A 23,714-nucleotide genomic window follows, 5' to 3' on the forward strand; every position below is an offset into this window, starting at 1 on the left:
GCTCCGCTCCCCGTGCCGTGCCGACAGCCGGCAGCAGCCGCTCCCGAATCCTCCCTCCTTGTGCTCAGCCCCGCCCCGCATCGGCGCTCGGTTGCTCGGGCCTGGCTCGAGGCGCTCGGCGCTCGGCCGGGGGCGGAGCGCGCCTCCTCGCCGTATCCCGCACCCCTGCCCGCCCGGCGCTGCTCCCGCGCCGCCCGCCCCGCGGCGATGTCGCGGAGCTCCTGGCTGGCGCTGGCCACCTCCGCGCTGCTCTCCGCCGCCATCGTGGTGGCCGTGCACGTCCAGCAGCGCCGGGAGCTGGAGGTGAGTGCGCGTCGCAGGGCGCGGGGGGAGGGGGCGAGCGGGGCCCTGCCCCGCCCCCATGGCGGCCCCGCCCCCCCGCCGGGGCCTGACCTGTCCCCCGACGGGCAAGCCCCGCCCCCGCCCCTCCCCGCCTCACCCTACCCTGCTCGGTGACCGCCGTGGGCCGGCAGCCTCAGTTCCACGTGTCCCTGCTGCGGCGTGCCTCCCTCCCTCCCTCCCTCCCTCCCTTCATCCCTCCCTTCCTTCGTCCATCCATCCATCCATCCATCCCTCCCTCCATCTATCAATCTGTCTCTTCATCTGTCCATCTATGCATTCATCCATCCCTGTAGTGCCCTGCCGCACCCGAGGGCAGCCCAGGCCTCTTGTGCCCGGTGGGGAGCCAATGCCCCAGCGTAGTGCCCCACACGGGGCTGCAGGCACTCGGTGTGGCCAGCCTGGCGCCCAGGGGCCAGAGCTGCACCTGCACTGCAGTGCCCCACCAGAGCTGCCTGTCCTGCGCTGCCCCCTGTGTTTCTCTTTCCATGAACTACCTCTTCTCTATGTTTTCCTGCCTTGGCATCTGCCCTTTCCATGCACCAGCTGCACCAGCTCCCTAATCTCATCCTGTGCATTTCCCTTCAGGGGCTAATAGCAAGGAGCCCCAGTGTGAGGCATGACAGGCTCGGTGGAGGCACTTCCCTCCCTCTCCAGCAGCCAGCATGCAGGAAGGATGTAATCCTGCACCCTCTAGGCCCAAGGCCACCACCCTGGCAGTGTTTCCAGGACACTTCCCTGTCTGGCTGTGCTGTCCCTCTGGTGCTTGTTCCTCTGGCAGTGCGTGTGCTCTGCTTTTCCTCAGCTCCTCAAATGCATCCTGCTAAAGGGCTGTTCTGTGCCATGCAGCCTGGCCTGGCTCCCTTCTTGTTCTGACAGGACAGGCAGAGTGCAAGCTGTCAGAAACACCATGTGGTAATTAAACAGGGAAGTTTTCGGTGCTACATTTACAAAGATCAGGTAATTCCTGACAGGCACCCTGTGTGTGAGAGCCCACAGCCAAAAGTGTCAGGTCCGATGATGGTGAGTCCCAGTACAGAGAAGTCCTGCCCAGGACTAGAAGTTGTACAATTGTGTAATGAATGTATTGCATGTGATAGATGTTTGTTCCTATTCTGTAGAGATAACATAAAAGAATTTACAGGTAAATAAGTAATACACCGTCAGGCCAGGATCTATGTGTCATGCAGTAAGTAACACCTCGGGCAACAGACTGAATTGCTGTGGTTGTTACAATTGTGGTGGCTGCTGCAAGCTTCTACCTGGAGAGATCCTCTGCTTCCCAAACAGGTGGACAGCTTTCTCCCCTTAGGTCTGGTTTAACTTATTTTTCCAGATCTGGAAGCAGCCATTTCTGTGCAGGGTATCAGTGTCGCTTCTTCCAGGCTGCTGGCAGATAGGCAGGTTTGCTGAGTGTCCTAGAGATGGAGGGGCCAAAAGATCGAGTTGGTCAATGACAAAACATTTTGGAGGTTTTGAATGACAGATCCAGTGTCTGTTCTTTGCCATTCTTCCATACACCCAGGCATGGGCAAGCCCATAGACTTCACAACCCTGAACTCTATGTAGAGAACTCATGACTTCAGAAGTGCCTGGCCTGTACATAAGGGGATGGGTTCACAAACAATTTCTCTAAAATTCAAAGTGATGTCTCGAAAAGCTGAATATGGTGCTAAACTGTATATGTTTGCAGGATATTAACATCCCTTATTATGCTGCTGCTGCAGAAGTGAATCCAAAATACTCAATTCTTTTTTTTTTCCACAGCCATCAGTTTAACTTAATTTTAAATCGCTATTCAGAAGCACCAAGACTCAAAGCTTATCTTTTATAATTGAAATCTCAGATTTTCTATTTATAATTCTTTGTGGTCAAGTCAGACAATAAGAGCTTCATGTTTTAGAGATCCAGTTATTTAGATAATATAAAAAAAATAAATAATGTGGATATTTTACAGTCCTGGTGTGGGGATCATTTCAGATTTATCTTTAGGCAGATTAATAAACTTTTGACTTTTATAAATTGATGTGCCAGGCCCAAAGTGATTTGAGCTTGCATGTGCAAGCTGATGCAGAAGACAAGCAGTGCTAACTTCCAAGAATAGAGGAAGGTGAGAAGATTAACTTTTTCACAGCTCTTTGTCACTTGTGGTACTCAAATTATACAGATGTCTTTTGCAAACTGTGCATTTTCAAAGTAAATGCATTTACCATCTCAAAGATTGCAGAATAGCTGTGTTTTGTGAAGGCAAAAAGATTACATTCTTGGTGTAATTGTTCAATTACATTGTATCTCCCCACTTCTTTATTGCTATTAACTAATAGTAATGTGATAATAAGTTGATAAACTTTGTCTTCAGCAATTACTAATTTATAACCTGAGTGTAGCTAATAGAAGCTGATGGGAAGGAACTGGTTTTATTAGATTAATTTCTGGAGTTTTGGTTATTGGCTGATGTATGCGTCTGTGCATTTTCTTAACAAGGTATAATTGCTTCTTAAACAAAGCCTTTCTATTTTGATCTTAACAGGAGAAATAATTGCCTTTGAAATGTGCAGTTATTGGCATGCTAGATGAGGAATAAAACTCTGTGAGAATATGCCAAATAATAATCACAGACATCTAAAGTAACTTCAGGGTCAGCTTTCAAATAAATTATTTGCAGGTGCATTTTGGCATCATTCAAATGGGTTGAATAAATTATTAATCTTTTTTTGCCATTAGGCTAAATAATTTATTCATATCTCTAGTGTCCAGTGGCTAACCTTGATACCTGTGGAAACTTTCTCATTCCTGAGTCCAAACTGCACATGAATTGGTAAATTAGGCAGGTAGATAATGCTTTAAGCTTCAGCTAAAGATTGATTCTTTAATTGTGCTAAGCATGACTGTGATCACACAGCATGATTTAGATGTGAGCCAGGGCTGGCTCTCAACAATCATTTCATGTTTTTACTGATTTATAATATTTCTATCCTTGTGTATCTTATTTTCTGACAAGTTTATAGCTATTGCTTTGAAATCTATTAAGTGTCTGAATATGTGAAACCACGTTGCCTGCCCGAGGAGTTTAAGCCAAACCACCAAAGTAGTCTGGGCAGAGCATTATTTTCTGATGTCTGGCCCTGGGGTGGGACAGCAGTGTTGGGAGCATGGGGCTGGAAGGATGGCAGCAGCAGTGCCTGTGCTCAGCTGAAGTTGCTGGGGAACTGTATCTCAGCTCTATGTCTTCTGCACAACTGGTTAAACACTTCAGGGGTTCCTTGTTTCCTTTCAGAGTTAGTGTCACATATCCCATGTCTGATCTCATCACATTGCTCTGCTGCCTCACCTGTCCCCAGTGGTGCATATCTGGAGTAGTGCAGCCAGTTCCCAGCTAGTCCCTCCGATCCTTTACTCCAATCCATCTCACCAGTTTTGGTTTCACTTATTTAACATTCCCCTGGTGAGATACAAAGTTCAAACATTTCACCTAATTATCAAAGTATTGATGTGAATAAAAATGTCCAGGTAGCAGAGAGAGAGAAGCATATGCAGGAAACAAAGAGCAGCTGGGATTTTCTTAGGGCTTTTTACACCCTTTGGGGGGCTTACATGCCAGTTTGAAAGCTGCTGGTGTGTGTTGCACATGTTATGTATTTATATTTATTTATATATATATGTTATGTATTTATATGATTTATAATGAAAATTTTAGGTAAAGGGGATATTTTTTGATGAAGTGCTTTGCTTTTTCAAGAACTTGCCACAAGGAGGCTGTGGGTATTTTTTAAGATTAAGACATGAGCAGAATGAGGCAGGTGAAGACACACGGCAGTTTTTCTCAAAATAATTTCCAATTTCTCACAAAATTCTCTCCAAGAAGAGAAGTTTTGAGGATATTATTCCAATTTGGTAAAGATTTAGGGCAGAGATAACAGGGTGCTATAGATGACGTCCATCCTGCATGGCATGGGAATTACAGGTGCATAGCATTTACTTGCTCAATAACTTTACCATTTAGTAAAACCACCCATCTGAAGCGAGTGCAAATAAAGCCTTTTTTGGTGTAGTGCTGTTGGCTTATTGATATTGATATCAGCTCCTGAAGATTCAAACCACATTAAGTGGCTGTGGCAAAGGCAGCGTGGTGAACAGCTGTGCAGGAGGGATTGGAGCCTGGGTGGGGGTTAATCACATTCAGCATCACAGAGCTGTGATAAATCCTGAATCTTGTGTTTTCAGAGGCTGCGAAGTGGAGTTTTCAGAGATCTTGAGCGTCAAAATCAGAAAAAGGAGAATATTCGCCTGTTAGAAGAGCAGATTGCTTTGACAAAGCAGCTTATGGAAGAAAGAGACAAGGCGCTAATGCAAAAAGGTTCCCAGAAGTCCTAGGCACAGGCCTGGGTCCTTAGAGGCTTGATTAAAAACGTTTGGAGATCATTCATACCTAACTACTTGCAAGTTTTTTTAACTAACAGAGATAATCTGTGAAAGACTGTTTATTTTGTACAGGTTATAATCTACTCCCTAAAACTATAGGGTGGACAAAAAACATTTCCTCTGTCATACTGTGGAGACTTGGTTGGCACATCCAGTGTGACTGGTCAATGTGGGGAGGAATAGCTCATTATTGCAAACACGATCTAGGATGGCTAATAACGTTCACATGAGTGGGCTGCTCAGTCGCCACGATGATGAAGCCACCAGGACCTCCACCTCAGAGGGCCTGGAGGAGGGTGAGGTAGAAGGGGAGACTCTCCTGATTGTCGAGTCTGAGGACCAGGCTTCAGTGGATTTATCACATGACCAGAGTGGGGACTCTCTAAACAGTGATGAAGGTGAAGCATCCTGGATGGAGGAGATGTCCTATTACTGCGAGAAGTGCCAGAAGTGGATCCCAGCAAGTAAGCCTGCCCGTTGTGTTGTGCCTCACTTGCATTCCTGTGGTTGTTGTTTGCAAGCTGTTTGTGCTGTCCTGCATACCTGTTTTACAGGGCAGCCCTTGTTTAGCTGTATCCTATCATATGTTGGAGAAAGGCTTGGCATTGCATGGAGCCCTGCAGCCCAGTGGCAGTGGTGTGTGTTAGATACTTTGATCCATGAGCTCTATGTATGTCCAAAGCCGGCATTCTCTGTAAGGAAGTCAGACTGTCTTCTTTAATTAGCAGAGAACAAGGGTATGACTTCAAAACCACGCACATCCTCCCAAGTCTTGCAGCTGTTTAGGGAACTTTAGCCAAGCAAATTGGCCTCTCTGCTCTATCAGATAAAAATAATGACCCTTGCTGTAAAGCTCTGTGGAAGAAAAGGACTTTGTGATGGTGTTGCTTTTTTATTTTTTCCTGTTGATTTGTCACATCTGTGGAGTAAATGCCTAAATCTCAACCTTAATGGTTTTCCCATTAATGTGAATTTGAGTTGGTTTTCACAGAAACATGTCCAGCCTGCAGCAGCCAGCTCTGGAAGGTGTTTGGAGCAAGCCGCAGAACTCGATCCCTCTGCTCTGGCGCTTGACTTAAGATATATGCTGTTAGCAGCATAACAGATGACTTTACTAATTAAATTCTGGGTTATCTGATCCATTATTAGATCCAAAAGCCAGATATTGCTAAGCACTGATTGTTTTTGGTTTTGGTGTGAGGTTTTTTGTTTGGTTTGAGTTTTTTGTGGGGTTTTTTTGTTTGTGGAGAGAAACAGTGAACTCTTCAGGTGGCAACTGCCTTCCAGATATGTCAGAGCTGCCCTTTTTGCCTTCTTAGAATTTGCCAAAAGTTACAGCTTAGAAATCTCTCAAGGCATGTTAGTATTGAGATGTTAATGTAATGGAACCAGCACTGTACTATTAAGTTACTGTGCAGTAAAGGGAAATATTAACTTTAAATGTAATAATAAAAGGAGCAGAGTTAAAGGTAGCATGAATTACACTGGAGTGCTTGATTTAACACTCTGTTTGTTTTATTTTACAAAGATGTTCCTCTCTCCAGTTGCTGTGGAACAAATCCAAGAGCAAAAAAAGCCAATTGCAAAGCAACAGTAACTAGATACAAATGTGCAACATAAATGTAAAAGGGAAAAACTGTACTCACCCTAATGGCTCAGTTATATGGAGTTCACTTGTCACTTTTGAAAATTGCCAACATGCTCACACAAATAATCACTTCTTTACATTAAATTGCCATTTAGAAATTCTGTTAATCTACGAAGTGTGGGTAGTTAAATTATGCAATTCACTGTGGAAGTAGAGCATCCATACATTAAAAATGCTTGATCTGGTGTCGTTATACAGTAAAGAGATGACATACTTGCAGTGAAATACCTTTTGTGTGCAAGTTTCCAGAAACACTGTAGTCTTTAATTGTTTCCCTGTCCTGTGATGTCATTTTTCAATTTTTCATACTTTTGTAAATTAACTCTGGGTGAGTTTGGAAACCTTGATTCATGTGTTAAATCTATTCTTTTTTCTCTTCTGAAGAAACATAGAGTTCAAGCCTGTCACTTTGAATGTGTGGGGTTTTACAGGTGGCTCTATTGCTTTTGTTCAGACAAACTTTTATGCGGGGTTAGCTTTAAGGAGCAATGTGTATGCTGAAGTACTTTGCTGATTTGGGATCTGATACATCAACCGCACAAAGAAAAAGTGTTTCTTGATAGTGGTGGGCTGTTCTTTTGGCTCTCAGTCTCAATTTCTCCTGATAGGAGAAATAAACACGTTAAAGCTTCACTCCGTGTCCACTGCAGTGTATCCTGGAGGCTGCTGGAAACAGAGACTGGCAATCTGACTTCAGTATCAGGGAACAGAGAGCTGTAAAAGCACATAGCAGTGAGTGGAAAGATGACATGGAAGAGAACAAATATATATACTGATAGCCTTTGCAGTGGCATACCTTTTTTAACAGGTCAGTTTGGTTTTTTTTCTGAGTAGTGTGGGAAAACAGTTATGTATTGAAGTCTATAGGTTATCTAGGGGAAGCAAGGAGGAATGAGAAATGCTGCAGAATCAAAGAAATCCTTGGCTTTGTACCTACATTCAGATGTTATGTAGAATACCTGTTTTTGATGCCTGTGCTTTTCAGTTGGTCACTACTGGCTGCTGCAACAGTGAAATGAATCTATGCCTTCCATGACAGCATGGTCCGTTGCTTCCTCGGAAAAGTACTTTTCTGCCTGATGTTGGAGAAAATCCAAATTTCCCTTGCAGCACTTTTTTTTTATAAAAGGACAAAGAAATTGATTTTTGCTTTTTCATTTTAGGTCAACTGAGAGAACAGCTCAGCTACCTGAAAGGAGACAACTTTTTCAGATTTACTTGCTCTGATTGCTCAGAAGATGGGAAGGAGCAATTTGAACGTCTGAGATTAACGTGGCAACAGGTAAGTAAAATGTTTGTGCCAGCAGAACAACCGTAGGACTTCTTAAATTGTTTGTTGTGTATGTACTACACAGAAAAGGGGGATCAGTATCAGTAAGAAAGAAGCATACGCATGAACTTCAGAAATTAATTAGCTAAGGATTGCCTGCATATGAGAACTTGAGCATTTGGAAGGTAAATTGAAAGGTAATAATATAAACAGCTCTCCTTACTTTTTCTTTTTTTTTTTTTTTCTCCTTATGTTGCTCATGAATTCATGGCTTCAGGCAGATTTTAGCTGCCAGGCATGAGCAGGTTTTTTGTATATAAGAAAATGTGAAATGACTGAAGTGGCAACATAGAAACAAAAAGTTTGCCAGCTCCCTGAATACAAAGCTCCAGCCTGGCTGCTTATGCACTAACAAGAGTCCTTGGTGTAATTCACTATTACAGTGACTTGCATACCTGAGCAATCAAAATAATCTGCATTATACAGCAATGACCAGGTACTAGACTGATGCACATCATGTGCAGGGCACTTGAGGGACAGGCAGGCAGTGCCGGCTGCCTCTGCTGAAAATGCATTTGATCAGGCAGTAGCTGTTGCTCAGCAGTGAGTGTTTCCACATCGGGCAGTATGTGCAAGACATCTGTTTGCATCCTTTAGGACAGTAGCGGTGTGTTGTCCCATAAAAGATAATTTAAAACATCAGTTATAACTCCTACAGTGCTTTCTCATGGTGGCCAGTGCAGGGGAAAAGATTGGTGTAGCAGTCTGTGGCTGGCAGACCAGCAGAGTTTCAGCAAGCTTCTAATTTGGACAGGAAAGGCTTCTAGCATTATGCTCAAGTCTCTTTAGAGTGGCATGGGGAAGGGGCAGACAAAATCAAAATGGGTGAGGAAGAAAGCTGACTAATGACTACCTCCCTAGGCTTCCAGCAGCCAGACCTGCTGCTTCTTGATAAGCCGAATTGAGGGAAGGGGTCAAATTAACTCATCTGAAACAGGAAAAAATGGGGACAATGATTTCTGTATTTTTTTGTCAGAGTACGTAGCCTCAACAGATCCTTATCTTTAGCCAGTTCAAAAGAGAATTGTTTTTGAAGTCCTGAGACTGTCCCACATGATTTAAAGAACCACAAAATCCTAAATAGTTACCAAACTAAGAGGGATTGTGAGGCAGGGGACATGAAAGCTATCCATATTTCCTCATTTTGATGTGTTCAGCAGTGTATCCCAGAAAGCTAAGGTCCACTGTGAAGAGACCAATCTGCCTAAGAAAAACACATTTCAGACTCCTCTGAGGGTGAAGTATAAGTCCTTGTTGGAAGTAGTACCAAACTTTGTGGTTGTTGAAAGATGATCCCAGCCCAGCTGATTTTAGTTGTATTCAAATGAATTAAGTAAATGTAATTAACAGTTGGTCACCTGGGATTTACTTAAAAGAGGTGCAATAGTTTTCACACCTGCCCTTTAGTTTAGGTATGTAACAGGTCAGAATGAATTTGGTTGTGAAGTGTGTGTAAACAGTTTCTATTTAATGAAGATCACCTGTAGACAAACCTGATTCTTGCATACCTGGAACAATTAGGAGATCTTTAATTTTACAGAGCATTTACAGTCTGTTCAGTTTGGAAAATAGGTGTCTAGAAAGACCACCGTCTGATGGATTAGATTATTATATCTCTGATTGATTAGATAGTAGGATTACTTGTGACCACTTTTTTTTTTGAAAGACTGTTTCCCTACACTACTTTCAGAGCACAGTTGTACTGTAATTTATTTATACAACAGCTGCAAAATTTTTGTGTCTCAGCATAAACCTGCATAAAGAGGCAGCTTGTTATTCCTGTGGGGTGGAGAAATCTGTAGGCAAATGTGCATCTAACAAGAGAAAGACAAAAACAGGCAGCATGAAACCAAGAAGAAGATGGATTGCAGAAGTTGCCTATGAGATGTTGCAAAAATAAGATATTTACGAGGGAGCACAGATCTGCGTGTGTGGCAGCTGTGGGGGATAGTTCAGCAGAGAAAGCTGAAAAGATTCACTTGTATCCAACACCTTCTGTTCCAGGTCGTCATGTTGGCAATGTACAATTTGTCTCTGGAAGGAACGGGCCGTCAGGGGTACTTCAGATGGAAAGAAGATATTTGTGCTTTTATTGAGAAACACTGGACTTTCCTATTAGGGAACAGGTAAAGACGTGATGTTTGCCTGAAGGTCTGGTTGGTGAGCCAAAGGAATTTGTTATACAGATGGACAAGAACCTGGTTAATTTGGCAACATCTCTGTTGAGCTTTACTAGTGAGAAAGTTGGAGCATTTAATATTGAGAATCTGAATATAGGCATGAGGGGGTACTCTTGAGAAAAAATATTTCTTACTGGGGAAAACCAGCCCCAAGAATGTCACACAAAAACAATACAAATGCATGTATTTTGAATTATTTCTTATCTTCCTTTAGGTAGTATGTGAACCTGCAAAGCCTTTGAGTTTTTCTAAATAGTCACAATGGATGGGCCAGTCCTGGTATTACAAGGCTTCAAGGACAAAACTGTGGTCCAGCAAAGTACCACATTACTTGGTTATAAGGCTTGCAAGGACCAAATTCTTCAAGAAGAACTGAGCTTCACCTTTTAGATTGGTTTGGATCTTAATACTTTTGGATCTTGGCTTTTACATAGAAGGTGTTACAAACCAATGAAATGTTTTTGATTGTGTGTAAAGAAGCTGTCAGAGTAGGAACCCCTCTTGTAAAGGACAGCCTTGGCTGTATGGGTGAACGGCACATTTTTTCTGAGCATGCTGAAGCTGTCAAACATAAGTGTCACTGTTAATGCATGTGCTATGAAGCCAGGAAAGGAACTGAGCAAGCCTTCCAAGTTGTAAATTTGATTGACTTCACAGCTTCTTTTCTTAAGCAGAGATTTCTCTGTTGTAAACATCTGGCCTTCCTCCCTAGCAAAATTTACTCTTTAGCTTTGCTTTCATTGCTTGTCTGTGCCTCCTTGCTTTGTTCTCAGAAATATTAGCATTTGTCCTCTCTGGTAATCACAGGGACCCTGACAGGCTGATGGCCCACTGTCCCTCATTAAGGGAGCCATTGCCTCCCAGGGTTTGCTGTTCCCTTTTGAGACTTGCCCTGGGAACTGGGCACTCCTTGCTCTGATTAAAATTCAAACGAGTGATTACTGGCCTCAGACAGTTTCCCCGCTTGCCTGGACAAGGCACTGGTGGAACACAGACAGCTGCATCGGATTTGTAGCAGTTCAAGGCATGCAATGCTTCTCTTCCTTGGCATATTAAAATATAGCTTATCCAGACTTACTGTAACAGTCTAGACTTTGCTCTGGGGCACCTGAGTTTAATCTCCCACCTATGAGGTTGAGTACCCCAAGGTGTGCAAGTGCAACACTTGGAGAGCAGCAAATACCTGCTCAGCCAATCCTTGCCTGAGTATGGAAGTTTTTGCCAGTGGAGGTGTGCAAAGGCAAGAAGGAATCCTGACATCCTGTGCAACTATGAGTTTAGGCTGTGCACCATGAACCAGATTCTCCAGTGTCCAGGAGAGTACTTCAGTTATTGGCTACAGGGGCAATTCTTTAATAATTCTTCTCACTTCTTCCCCAAGTGACATCCTAGTTATCCCTGGTTAACTGGTTAACCAGCTCTTAAAGGAACAAAAAGTACTCATATACCCAGTAGAGTACACTGCCCAGCAGAGTGAAAGGCTTAAATGCAGCTCCCTGCCTCCAAGTGGCCAAAAATGTGCTTCAGAGTAGTTCAGTGTGTGTGCATCAGTGCCAGTGGCAGAAGCACTCTGCCCTTTCTGTCTTGGAGGAGGCTCCAGGATGAAAGCACAGCTGGCGAGTGAGGACTTAACACTTGTTTTCCTCTCTCCCACCATAGGAAAAAGACCTCAACATGGTGGAGCACAGTTGCTGGCTGTCTCTCTGTGGGGAGCCCCTTGTTTTTCCGCTCAGGGGCACAGGAATTTGGAGAACCGGGATGGTGGAAACTGGTTCACAACAAACCCCCAACAATGAAACCTGAAGGAGAGAAGCTGTCTGCATCTGCCCTAAAGGCAAAAGGTAACTCTGTCCCTGATGGTGTGTAGGTTCCTAGCTGGTCTAGAGCTGGAAGCCATGAGAAAAGTCCAGTTAAAACCATGTGTTTGTGTGCAGGGACAGATTCTTAGTTTTGTTCTGATGTAAGGGTTGACTCAAGAGAACTGTAGTGTAGTGTGTAGTGTGAGAAGCCTGTTATATTTTATTACCTTTTTGCATTGTGCTTACTGATTTAAAGGATTTTTAAGTTTGTGCAGAGTGTTTTGTGTTGTTCTCTTTTAGCTGAAATCCCCTGAATTTAGCTGAATTTCTCTACTTCTCTTTACCGTGGGGAATGTCTTTTGACTTTTGTCACTAGATGCAAGTTCTCCTTTGTGTAGAGGAACAAGATTGGGGCTTTAATGAGGATTTAGTTGTGTGTTGGCTTAATGCTACGTGTCCCAGAGTGAATTTCTTGAACATATTGAAAATACATCTTTTAAGGTTTGTATTCAGTGTGTTTTTCTGGACGTGTAGTATGTATCCGGTGACTGCAGGAGCTCAGTGTCTGTTAGAATAAGCAAACTACTTTTTTAGCAGCTTCAAAGCCACCCCTGGATCCCATCATTACTGTGGAAGGACTCCGAAAGCGGGTAAGCCGCAATCCAGTCGAATCAGCCATGGAGCTGAAGGAGAAGAGATCTCGGACTCAGGAAGCCAAGGATATTCGGAGAGCCCAGAAAGAGGCAGCCGGCTTCTTGGACCGGAGTACTTCTTCCACTCCCGTTAAATTCACCAGTCGCTGCCGCCGTCCCGATATCGTCCTTGAGAAAGGAGAGGTGATTGACTTCTCCTCCTTGAGCTCATCAGATCGCACACCTCTGACAAGCCCTTCTCCTTCTCCATCACTGGACTTTTCTGCTCCTGGCACTCCAGCCTCACATTCAGCTACTCCCAGCCTTCTCTCGGAAGCAGATCTCATCCCAGATGTCATGCCACCACAGGCTCTGTTTCACGGTAAGAGGCACCATGTTTTTTGTTTAGTAATGAACCACATGTAGTTTTCTAGGAAGATACTCCCAATGAACTGCAGGATCTTTTCAAGGTAAGATGGAAAGTAACTGGTAATATTGTTTGTCTTAACTGAGTGTGAGAATTGACTAGTTTTCCATCGTTGTATTACCAGCTTTTAAGGCCAGAAGAAACCCCCATTATTGTTTTCTGAGGGATCCTGAATAAATAGTGGGTAGATTTCACATGGCAACTGCTGCACCACTCAGGATAAGCATTTCACTGCAACACAGATTACACTGTTAGATAGCAACTCTAGTTTTCTCTCAAATGTTTTTAATGGGAGAAATTTTATTCTCGTGCCAATGTCCCAGTAGATTTATAAGTTTGAGCATCTTGATTAAAAGATGCTGAATTTGGGTCTGATTGCAAAGCAGTGATGCAGGCTGAATGCTGTTAGTTCCTTAAGGAGCCAGACCAAAGCACTTCTGGATGGCAGGAAAAATAGTGAGGTTCTGTAGAGGAACAGAACTTCTCCAGGATATGCTAGCTGAAGATGCAGCTCTCCAGCTTGACCATTTGATCCCCAGTCTTCAGGAATTTTCAGCAACTTAACATTTGTCAAAGAGCATGAGCTTGCAGCTCAGGACAGGGCTCTGTTTTCAGATGCTGAACTACAAGACACTTTAGGAATAGGATTGATTCTGTGTCCTGAAATTGGACTCTTTACAGCGTCTCCTGTCCAAAATCAGGAGATCCAGAAGTATATAGAAAACAAAGTGTGCTGGGTAAAACCACATTGTTTTTTTCCTTAGCAGAAGAGTCCTGTGACAATCTTTTTTGAAATGGAGTTTTGATGTTTAAATTTTTTTTTCTCCCTGGATTATTTTGATCTGCTTAACAGATGATGAGGAAATGGAAGGAGATGGAGTCATAGATCCAGGAATAGAGTATGTGCCCCCTCCCAGTGGGACAGCCAGTGCTGGCACTCTGATAGCAAGCAGAAAAAAAGTGAAGACAGCTGAGCAGATCAAGCAAGAGGTGGAGAGTGAAGAAGAAAAAACAGAACGGATGGAAGGTGACAGTGAAGATCCTGAAGAGTCAAACACATTGTTGAAGGTGAGGGGACGAGACAAAAGAAAGCCACAGCTGCAGAAGGATGCTAAACCCAGAGCTCCCAAGCATACCTCTGTTAGTATCTATGAGGAAAAGCTGCTGCTGAAGAGACTTGAAGCCTGTCCCAATGCTGTGAGCATGACCCCAGAGGCCCGGAGGCTGAGGCGCAAGCTGTTAGTCAGGCAGGCCAAGAGGGAAAGAGGACTGCCACTCTTTGACTTGGACCAAGTTGTGAATGCTGCACTGCTCTTGGTTGATGGGATTTATGGAGCCAAAGAAGGAGGTGTTTCCAGGTCCCTAGCAGGGCAAACAACATACAGAACTACTAGCCAGGACTTCAGGATCTTGGATAGATACCAGGTGAGTGTTTCCAAATCTAAGTGAGCTTTTGGCACTGGTTATTCTAAAGCTTTTGCTACAGACAGCAGTGTCACATTGAGGTAATCTGATTCCCAAAATAAAAAGGATTATATGAACAAGACTCATTTTGACTTGGGACTGTGTCCTCACCAATGCTATCTTAAGCCCCTTTCTTCTTGAGACATGCTTGTACAGCACAACAGTCTATCAGTGTCAGCACCACAAATGTTGATGTATTTGTACTCCAGCCCTGCTCAAATGCTGATGATGGAGGTCTGGAAGTACCTAAACAGGTGAATGTTCTACAAAATACGTAGGAGGGAGATAACTTGCAGCGCTTTTTTGAGTGATGAGGGCAGCTCATAGGTTTGGGCACTAAATCTGAGTGCACAGCAGAGTTCACAGAGTTGGGACCATCATGGTCCAGTCCATCCTGTCACATTGAAAGGCCCTTATTCTGCATCCATTGATATAATCCCCCATGTGTTAAATCATTGACTAATCTTCCTGAAATGTTCTGCATTTTTCTGTATGTATAGACTATGCTACCCGCCATGAAGGGATATCGACAGCAGACAACAAAGTTTCTGTATCGACTGGTAGGCTCAGAAGACCTGCTGACAGACCACAGTGTTGTTAGCCCTTACACATCCCGTGTCTTGAAACCTTACATCAGGTACAGATGATCAGAGGTTGAGTTTGCTCTTGGCTTGTGTACCAACAGCCCACTGAGAGGACACCTTTCCTGGGCAGTGCACCTGGCCCCTCCTCAAAGAGCAACCCAGTAACCCTATGGTAACTATGGTAACCTTAAAAGGATAGTTTTACTTAGCTGAGTAGTTAAACTGATTGCATTGGGAAGGGTAATCTACAAGAGAGAGCAGGGCAGAGAGAGAATTGCCATAGTCATTCAATCCAAGTTGCATGTGCTCTTGGGTCAGAACCATGATTTCCTTGCTCCTGCTGTAAGGAGAGGCTGGCTGGGCATGCTGTGGATGTGGGAAGTGTCCTGGCCTCTGACACAAGGGTAGGTATTTTTCCTGAGCTGGGTGTTGTTTTCCCACATGAGTGGAAGACTGCTCTTTTTTTTGAAATTGAGCATGTCAGAAAATATTTCATGGTCAGTACCCATTCAGCTACAGTGGCAGTTACTGTTGCTCACTTGCTTTTTGTGTTTGCTTTTCATGTTCCTGACAGGCGTGATTATGAGACAAAGCCCCCAAAACTCAGGCTGCTGGCAGAAATCCAGGCATATCCACGCAGGAATGATCTCAACTGGAAGGCTGAGCCAGAAGCACCCATTGATTACTGCTATGTTCGCCCTAATCACATCCCCACTATAAACTCCATGTGCCATGAATTCTTCTGGCCTGGTAAGATTCCTTCAGTTCTTGGTTTTCTAAGAAGGAAGTGGTTTTGTTCAGAAAAAAAACATTCTTGGGCCAAATTTTTCTTCTGTTAGTGTCTGGCTCGGTTCTTAGAAAACTGTTATCTGATGTCACAGGAATGCATTTGAGATGGAGACATGGGTTTGGTGTCTTTGTGTCTTGAAATCATATAGAACTAGGAAATTAAGCCCCAATTAGCACAACACTTACAGAAATAGATGCCAATAGAAGTAGTCTAATAGTTTGGAAGTTAACTAAATTTAAGCATCCAGTGAAACATTTTTCAGAATCAGGGGCTGAAGTAAACAGTTCTACTGTTCATTAGCTTTGTGAGAAAGTTTCTTCCTAGCAGCCATTAGCTGGATATGTTGGAGTGAAAGTTGGGAAGTCACATGAGGAGCGACTGAGGTCACTTGGTTTGTTCAGCCTGGAGGAGACTGAGGAGAGACCTCATCATGGTCTGCAGCTTTCTCACAAGGGGAAGCCAGAGGGGCAGGCACTGATCTCTTCTCTCTCGTGACCAGTGACAGGACCCAAGGGAATGGCACGAAGCTGAGTCAGGGGAGATTTATGTTGGATATTAGGAAAAGGTTCTTCACCCAGATGGTGGTTGGGTGCTGAACAGGCTCCCCAGGGAAGTGGTCACGGCACCAAGCCTGACAGAGTTCAAGAAGAATTTGGACAATACTCTCAGGCACATGGTGTGACTCTTGGGGTTGTCCTGAGCAGGGACAGGAGTTGGACTTGATGATCCTTGTGGGTCCCTTACAACTCAGGGTATTCTGTGCTTCTGTGAATTGCATTTAAAACTGCAGGCTCCACTGTGATGTCCTTTATTTCTTCAAGCCTCAGTATGTACTGGGTTTGAATTTTTGTGTCATTTCTTGAACTGTAGGCTCTCTGGGGACAGTGGCTGCCCTTTATGGGGGCTGTCATGAGGCTGCAGTCTTTAGTTCTTCTGAAATAATAATAGGGATGTTCATCTACTGCATGGATCAGCTTTTGACAGTGCAGCAGACTAATTTGGAAAGACCCAGTACAAACAGTACAGACCTTTATTCCAAGTAACTGTTCGCTTTATGTTTTGATTTGCAGATAGTGATTCAGCAGGGTTTGTAGTTCAGCAGTGCTCATATACTGCAGTCAGGATCAGAGCTTTCTGTGCTACTCATTGTCCAAATTGTACAATTCAGGGCCTTTCACACCTTTCTTTTCACAAGCTCTTTCAGAGCTCATGAGAAACACTTGCAATCCCAATAGAGGCTGAACCTCTTTGTCATAGTCTCTCCTCTCCTGATAATGCATTTGAAGTTCTGGTCAAGTTGCGTTGCACCTTCATTAAGTTCTTCAGGACTCACCCTGTTTTATTTAACATAAGGAGTGTGGGTGACTGTGAACTGTTCATCATTAAATCAGAAAGCTGACACTCCCATCAGTCTCCAAACAGGAATCAAAATCTCTTCTGTGGTGAAAAATTTCTGAGGCTCAGATATGATCGTTGCACCCTGGTTCTGTTTTAGCAGGAGAGGTAAGTGAGGAGTTGACACTTGAGGAGGTAAAGCCCAGTGTCTTTATGGTTGCAAAGGATTTAGCTTTCCAGTGGGCTGGTACAACCTGGGGGGCAGGTGGGGATATACAGCTGGGTGAACCTCATTAAACTAGCACTGTTATTTAGAGAAACACCTATAATTTGCTTAAGTTTAGGCCTCTGGAGCATGTGGGCTCTGGGGATCATCAGTGAATGACATCTTAGGTGTGCTAATTTGCCTAATAGTGATGCTCTCATTCACCGAATTCATAAAATCTAGGCACTTCACCATGTAGGATGAGCCCAGACCTTAGTTCTACGCCTCCAAATCATTGAAGTCAGAGCTCTTTTTGCTTCTCACAAGGCAGAAACAAGTTTGCAGGTAGTAACCACAAACGAGCTGTTGCGAAACAAGATTCCCCCATGTTGTCTCTCCCAGTATCTTGTGCCTTCATGCCCTAATGGGAAACATCTCTAAGCAGTCAAGTGGTAAACCATTGTGAGCTAAGCATTTTCCTACAGGAATAACTTTGTGCTGAGGGGACAGCACCATTTCATAGACGCCAGTGCTCAAGGCAAGAAAGCGTTCCTGTACAGACACGCTGTAAGGCACTCCACAGGCAATTGCAGCCTTGAGAGAATTAACACAGCTCCCTATTGCCAATCAATTCTTCCCACATCTTGCTCCACCCAGCTTACTATCAAGCAAGACAATAATTCACCCACTTATTTGTGCCTGGTGAAGCCTTGTACCTTATGAAGCCTTGCATCTCATCAAGAGTGATTACTGGAAAACATACTCTGCTATTTTGTTACCCCACATTCCAAGTATGTTTGCAATTGCCAACCTGAGGCTGAAACTATTTTTGGTACATCTCCACTATGTCTTGCGTCTTGTTTAGGGTCTGTCCACTCAAATTACCAAGCAGTCTGTCTTCAGTGTCTTGAACTGCAGTGTTTGACACTAATATGCTGTGTAGATGCTCTAGGACTGCAGCAGCAGGGTGATTAGGCAAGGTAACAAACTCCACTCAGAAGTTACCAGCCTCGGGTGTTTGTGTCCAGCCTCTGAGTCACAGAAGCACCACTGCCTGAGAGGCTGCTTCATGCCCCAGCTTAGAGAATTTGCATGCTAAAAGCAGATGTCTTGATAACCTTGAAAGCTGTGGTCAGGTATCACAGTGCAGCTCCACAAGCAGCTGAGTATGTACAAGAGGAAGCAGTAGGAGCTCAAGGCAAGGTGGAGAAAAGAGATAGGAACCATAGTCAGGTAATGCTACCAGAGTTGAAGCCCAGTTTCATGTGTGCTGCCTCCAAAGAGAGCGAATTTTAAGTTTTAGTTTCATCCTTAAGTCATTTGAAAGGAAATTAGCTTTGTTACTTTCTCCATGCAAGATTCACTGCTAGTAATCAGGTCGTATTTTGTCTCTGTTTTGTTGAATCATCTCCTTTTACCTTACATACCTAGCAGGGGAGACACCAGGCAGCTGGTTTTCCCAAGGCAAGGTTCATCCCCTGCACTCTAGGTGTCCCAACCCCTGTGATTTCCCAAAATGCAGGAAATTTGACTGCATAATTTTTAGTAGTGGAGGACTGTTCTAGCAGGAGCTTTGGACCATATGATCTCTAGAGGTCTCTTCCAATGCCAACCATTCTATGATTCTGTGATCTCTTTATATCAGAGCTTTGAAATAAAGGTAAAAAAGGAAGAGATCAAGTGAGTGTTTCTGAGAATCCTTAAACCCTGGAATTTCCATGCAAGTGGTTTGCAATGTTTTCAGCTGCTGTTTCTCCCTTTCTCCATAGGAATAGATTTGTCAGAATGCCTGCAGTATCCGGACTTCAGTGTTGTTGTCCTTTACAAGAAAGTTATCATTGCCTTCGGCTTTATGGTGCCAGATGTGAAGTACAACGAAGCTTACATCTCTTTTCTGTTAGTTCACCCTGAGTGGAGAAGAGCTGGGATTGCAACCTTCATGATTTACCATCTTATCCAGGTAATCAAACGGTCCCATGACTCTGCCAAAGAACTAGCTCTCCCTTCTTCCTTGTGTGCACACATGCCAATATTAGAGAGTAAGCAGTGTAGTGTTCTTCCCTTCTGGCTCTTTCACCTTTCCCTTTCTCTGCTTACACTCCCACACAGATTGTCAGCAGCCAGTGTGAATATTTATGGGGGGAAATAACTTCCAAAGCAGAAGCTAAAATGTATTTAGAAGAACAACCATACTGGTCAGGTCCTCAGAATTAGCAAGATGCTGTACACTTTGAATGGCTTGGGATTAACTTCACTGGTCAATAGTTCATGTAAAAGTAATACTGTAAATGTGGAGTTTAAAGGAGAAAATGAGATAACAGTGGACAGGTTCAATTAGAATCTATTGTAGATTTCTTGGCTACACTTGGAGGTTTATTCCATGACCAGGGCTGTTGCATTAAATCAATTACTGATCTTAATAATTCACTTTGACTTTTAATACTCTGGTTCAAATACAGCTGAGTTGAAAATAAAGAGTGTGTGCAACCTCATTCACTTTGTTCAAACTAGCTTGTACTGGGCCTTCTTCCACAGGAACACTTGGGATAATTAATCTGAGCTAACTAAATGGGTGGTATTAACGTAGTTAAAACTTCATTAAATCTCTGAATCAGTACTGTTATTCAAGTGGCCTTAATTCCATTTACTTTCTTGAATTAAACTGTAGGAAAGCCAGCTTAATTTTGAGTAAGAATGCAGATATATGTCCTTTTCATAGCCTAAGTGTGCCTCTTCAGGACCCACAGTTTTACCACTCCCTGAACTCTCATGGCAGAGCTGCCGATGGGAAACACTTCTTGTTTTAGTCAAGAGGAGCTGCACTAACAAAACTCATAATTGAAAATGTTTTTTCGCTTATTTATTTGGCTGAAGAAAGGTAGGGAGTGCTGGCAGAGCCTTAAGAACAGTGATCTGTTCTTTGGAAGAGCAGTTTTCACTGAGAGTAGCTCCTCTGGACCATCCTACCTGCACAGCTCTCTGCAGTGTCCACCTCTTTTCTCTATGTGTTGACACAGGCCACTAACCAATATACTTTAAATTCACTCCTTGCATTTCTCAAGCATCTCTGTGTGTTGAAGTAAATTGCCCTCAGCTGTAGTCTCTTGATGTGAGATGTCAACACCCAGTGAGAACACGTGCAAGCAATGTGCCGAGGTTTGCAGGGATCCAGCAGGTGGACTCTGGAAGACTGTCTCTGCAGCAGAGTTGGGATGCATTGGCAAGTCAGCTGTAGAAGATCCTTACACCTTTTTTGTAGTATGTATCACATCAAATTAACCTAATCCTGCTTGCAGGTAGACTAGCATAAAATTACCAAATTCAGGAAAGCCAAACAGATTTGAGGCTGATTAGGCTCACTAGCAATGAGATCAGCACTATGTTTGGCTCACATTAGATTTATTTTTCCATTGCTGACTTTTTGTCAGTGGTAGAAGGCATTTAGCCACGTAGGAGATTAAATGGTGGTTGTGACCTTCTGTTCCCCAAACACTAGATTGTGCTGCTTCGCAGCCTGCTTGGACTTGGGGTTTACTCTCTATAGCTAGAGACACTTTCATATGCTGTTCAGATTAAGAGTAATTCCCTTATTTTTGGATCAATGGGCTGAGGTTGGGGGGGAATTCTTGAGAAAAGCATAACTTAACAGGAAGTGTTTTGATGCAAATAGTAGTGACTGGTTTGCTCTCAGAAGTTACCCTCCTCTAATGCATCTGGCCCAGAGGAGCAAACTGCATTTTCTTAATGATCTCATTCAAACTTCCTTTTCCCCAAAAACCTGCTCTGAATTATTTCTTCTTTTCCTTCCCTCCTTAAATCCCCTGTGAGAGCTTTACCTTTGAATGTTCTGCCTTGGAAATTTTCTAAAGGATTTTACTGTTCCCACTTACAGTTACAATACATTCCATATACATAGAATGCTATTAAAACACTTGATGAAAGCAGAAAAAAAATTACTTCAGTGTCTTTATCAGTGTTGCTAGTTAAAATAATTTGGTATCTTTAAGGTAACTTCAGCCATGCTGTTTGCTGTCTGAACTGGATTCCTGCCTTCTCAGTAGGTGGAGTGCTGTGCCCTGAAGGATGGGAGAGGAGCTGGGTGGAATAGATAGGAATTCTAGTGTGACACCCCAGAGATGCCCTGGGGCTGCTCCAGTGGTCACAGAGAGCTCAGCTCTGTTTGCTGATGGGGAGGAGTGCAGTAGGGTGCCTGATCCTCTGGCATGTTTTGTCTTTTCTTCAGGCCGTTGTTAAGTATCTGAAATCAGTGCTGTACACTGAGATTATTTTTAATTAACAATTACTTTAGTAATTGACAATGGAAAGATGACAAATTATAATCCCAAACCTGCTTTCATTGGCAGAGAGTCCATGTTTCCCAGAAACAAAGTCTTGAAGGAATAGCAGTGTTCCCTTTGCCTTTGCTCTTGCTATGTGTGATGATTTCTGTGTCGGGGCCTCCAGCTTTTCTCACATTTCCTCAGTAACTTGAATACCTGAACTGATGAATCTCATCACCTCCGCATTCCCCCAGAGGCTGTCTCATTCTCTCACTGTGATATCTTCTTTTTTTCTTTCCCCCTTCCCTTGGCAGACCTGTATGGGCAAAGACGTAACTCTTCACGTCTCTGCAAGCAACCCTGCTATGCTGCTCTACCAGAAGTTTGGATTTAAGACTGAGGAATACATTTTGGATTTTTATGATAAATATTACCCCTTGGACAGCAAGGAGTGTAAGCATGCGTTCTTTCTCAGGCTGCGGCGCTAATCTGTCAGAGCTGTCTGGGGATCTTTGAAAAACCCAATCTGTCAAAAAAACTACCACAGCTTTCAGTGCAGGATGTTGGCTGTCACATGAGAGCTGGAACACACCAGTGGATTTCAACAGTGCTATGTTGTGTGCTGAAACTGCAATCCAAGAGGATTGATTCCTGTGCTCCAAGGGCAGAGGTCTGAAAATGCCAGCTGGGATATGCTGAAACCACTGGAAGACTGAAATTGTTTACGGGGAATTTTCCTGGCACTGTTACTTTGAAGAGCCTCATTGACAAACAAGCAAAAAAATACTTGTCACTTCAGAGGAGCCCCATGAATTTCAAATCTTGAAACCTGTCAAAAAAATGCTGCAGGTTTTTAACTTCATTTTTTGTTTATGAACGAAAATGAACCTCTAAACTTAAATCATTCAGTGTTTCTGTAATTTGATTGCTTTACTAGGAACCATGTCTTGAGTCTGTGAAGAGAAATGAGATATTGGTGCATGTAGCTGGGCAGTAACTTTAGGAAAGCTCTACACGTGCCAGAACAATAGTACTGGAACCATGTTTTAGGAATAGTAAAGAGTGTGTGAATTCATGTGATTCCAAATAAAAGGCTCAGAGAAGACACCTTTCTTCTGCTCCTTCTCTGCTGCCTTCCTTTCGCCTTGTTGACCCTGTGCTCAAGTGTGAAGTTCTTGCAGTGCACAGTATTTTGTGTTTAGGAACAAGGTGTCATGTGGGTTTGTATCTAGGCAAGATAGGATACCATACCTGCCAAATCAGCCCTTTGAAATCTTACAACCTCTCTGCCATTGTTGGTGCTGATGCAGTTGTTGGCACACCGCTAACCATAGAGCTGGCCTTGAAGGCTCCAGCATCCACCTCCTCCTGCTACAGGCACTCTGGATAGAAGAAACTCAAAAAAGTGTGTGGTGATGTTTGAAATGCAGGCTGATTTGTAGAAACAATCTGCTTGCAGCTTTGGAGGGAAGAGAAGGTTAGAGGTAGGCCAGATCCAGTTCTTGGAAGCACCAAGCTGTCATTTCGTGGTTCTAAGGATAAGTAAAAAGGAGAGCAAAGAATAAATAGAAATAACCAAGAACGAAAGAAAATACAAACCCCAAATGGTTTCTCTGGTAGTGGGCTCTTCTCCTTTTATGCAGTTTAGTGGCTTCTCTCTCCCTGACTTTCACTGCAGATGAACAGAAAGCAGCACTGACGAAAGGTCAGTCTGTGCATTTTAAATACGGATCACATCCACAGTGATGTTCCTTTCACATCAAGCCCACAAAGAACTACATACCAAATGTGACTTCTTTGTTCTTAATCCACTGTGTGTACCTGTTGGCTATCTGGCCATAGTAGAAGTTGCCTTAACAGTCTTCATTTTGGTAACAGAAAAGAAAGGGACACAAAGTATGTTTTGGTGTAGTCAACGTACATCATCACCAACACAAAAACAGTGGTAGTGGGAGGGAAAAACAGGCCATCCAAGGGTTGTGTGCCCTAACATTCATGCACATTTCTGCCTGCTTTATGACTGTGAAAATTTTTGATGTTACTTATGTTACAAGTTAGCTGTACTTGGAAAGAAAAAAAATACCTGTCTTTATGAATGAATTAAAGCCCTTCCCTTCGAAAAGCCTACCTGTAGTTGTACTGTTTGTTAAGCTATCTCTCCATCATATTTCATTGAAATCTAGCAAACTCAAATATGGCTGACAGAGGATGTGTGGGCAGCTGACCCAGGCAAGAAACTCCTTATTTCCCCACTGGACACCAGCACAGAAGCCACACCC

At 43.5% G+C, this 23,714-nt stretch overlaps 2 protein-coding genes and 1 non-coding gene across 4 annotated transcripts; all 3 read left to right on the forward strand.

Moving 5' to 3' along the window:
• The first annotated feature begins 190 nt into the window (after positions 1-190).
• PET117 (PET117 homolog) lies at positions 191-4,736 on the forward strand. The gene is made up of 2 exons (XM_027664540.1): positions 191-303; positions 4,564-4,736. Exons 1-2 carry the CDS (start codon positions 208-210, stop codon positions 4,711-4,713), a joined length of 246 nt encoding a protein of 81 aa, XP_027520341.1. The 5' UTR covers positions 191-207; the 3' UTR covers positions 4,714-4,736.
• Positions 4,684-23,562, forward strand: KAT14 (lysine acetyltransferase 14). Of its 2 annotated transcripts, none has more exons than XM_027664535.1 (10): positions 4,684-5,225; positions 7,573-7,691; positions 9,744-9,865; positions 11,579-11,760; positions 12,313-12,732; positions 13,631-14,202; positions 14,742-14,878; positions 15,400-15,575; positions 18,925-19,115; positions 21,750-23,562. In XM_027664535.1, the coding sequence occupies exons 1-10, from the start codon at positions 4,970-4,972 to the stop codon at positions 21,921-21,923; spliced, it is 2,349 nt and encodes a 782-aa protein (XP_027520336.1). In that variant the 5' UTR covers positions 4,684-4,969; the 3' UTR covers positions 21,924-23,562. The 2 variants fall into 2 exon arrangements, with proteins under 2 accessions (XP_027520336.1, XP_027520337.1); XM_027664536.1 differs by having other exon boundaries at positions 4,939-5,225; positions 12,316-12,732.
• Positions 18,575-18,732, forward strand: LOC113957326. Its single transcript, XR_003531130.1, has one exon. It is a non-coding gene; the product is annotated as a U1 spliceosomal RNA (small nuclear RNA).
• Positions 23,563-23,714: the final 152 nt, after the last annotated feature.

The sequence above is a fragment of the Corapipo altera genome, unplaced genomic scaffold (genome assembly GCF_003945725.1).
Source record: "Corapipo altera isolate COAL_440 unplaced genomic scaffold, ASM394572v1 76, whole genome shotgun sequence".
Lineage (NCBI taxonomy): Eukaryota > Metazoa > Chordata > Aves > Passeriformes > Pipridae > Corapipo > Corapipo altera.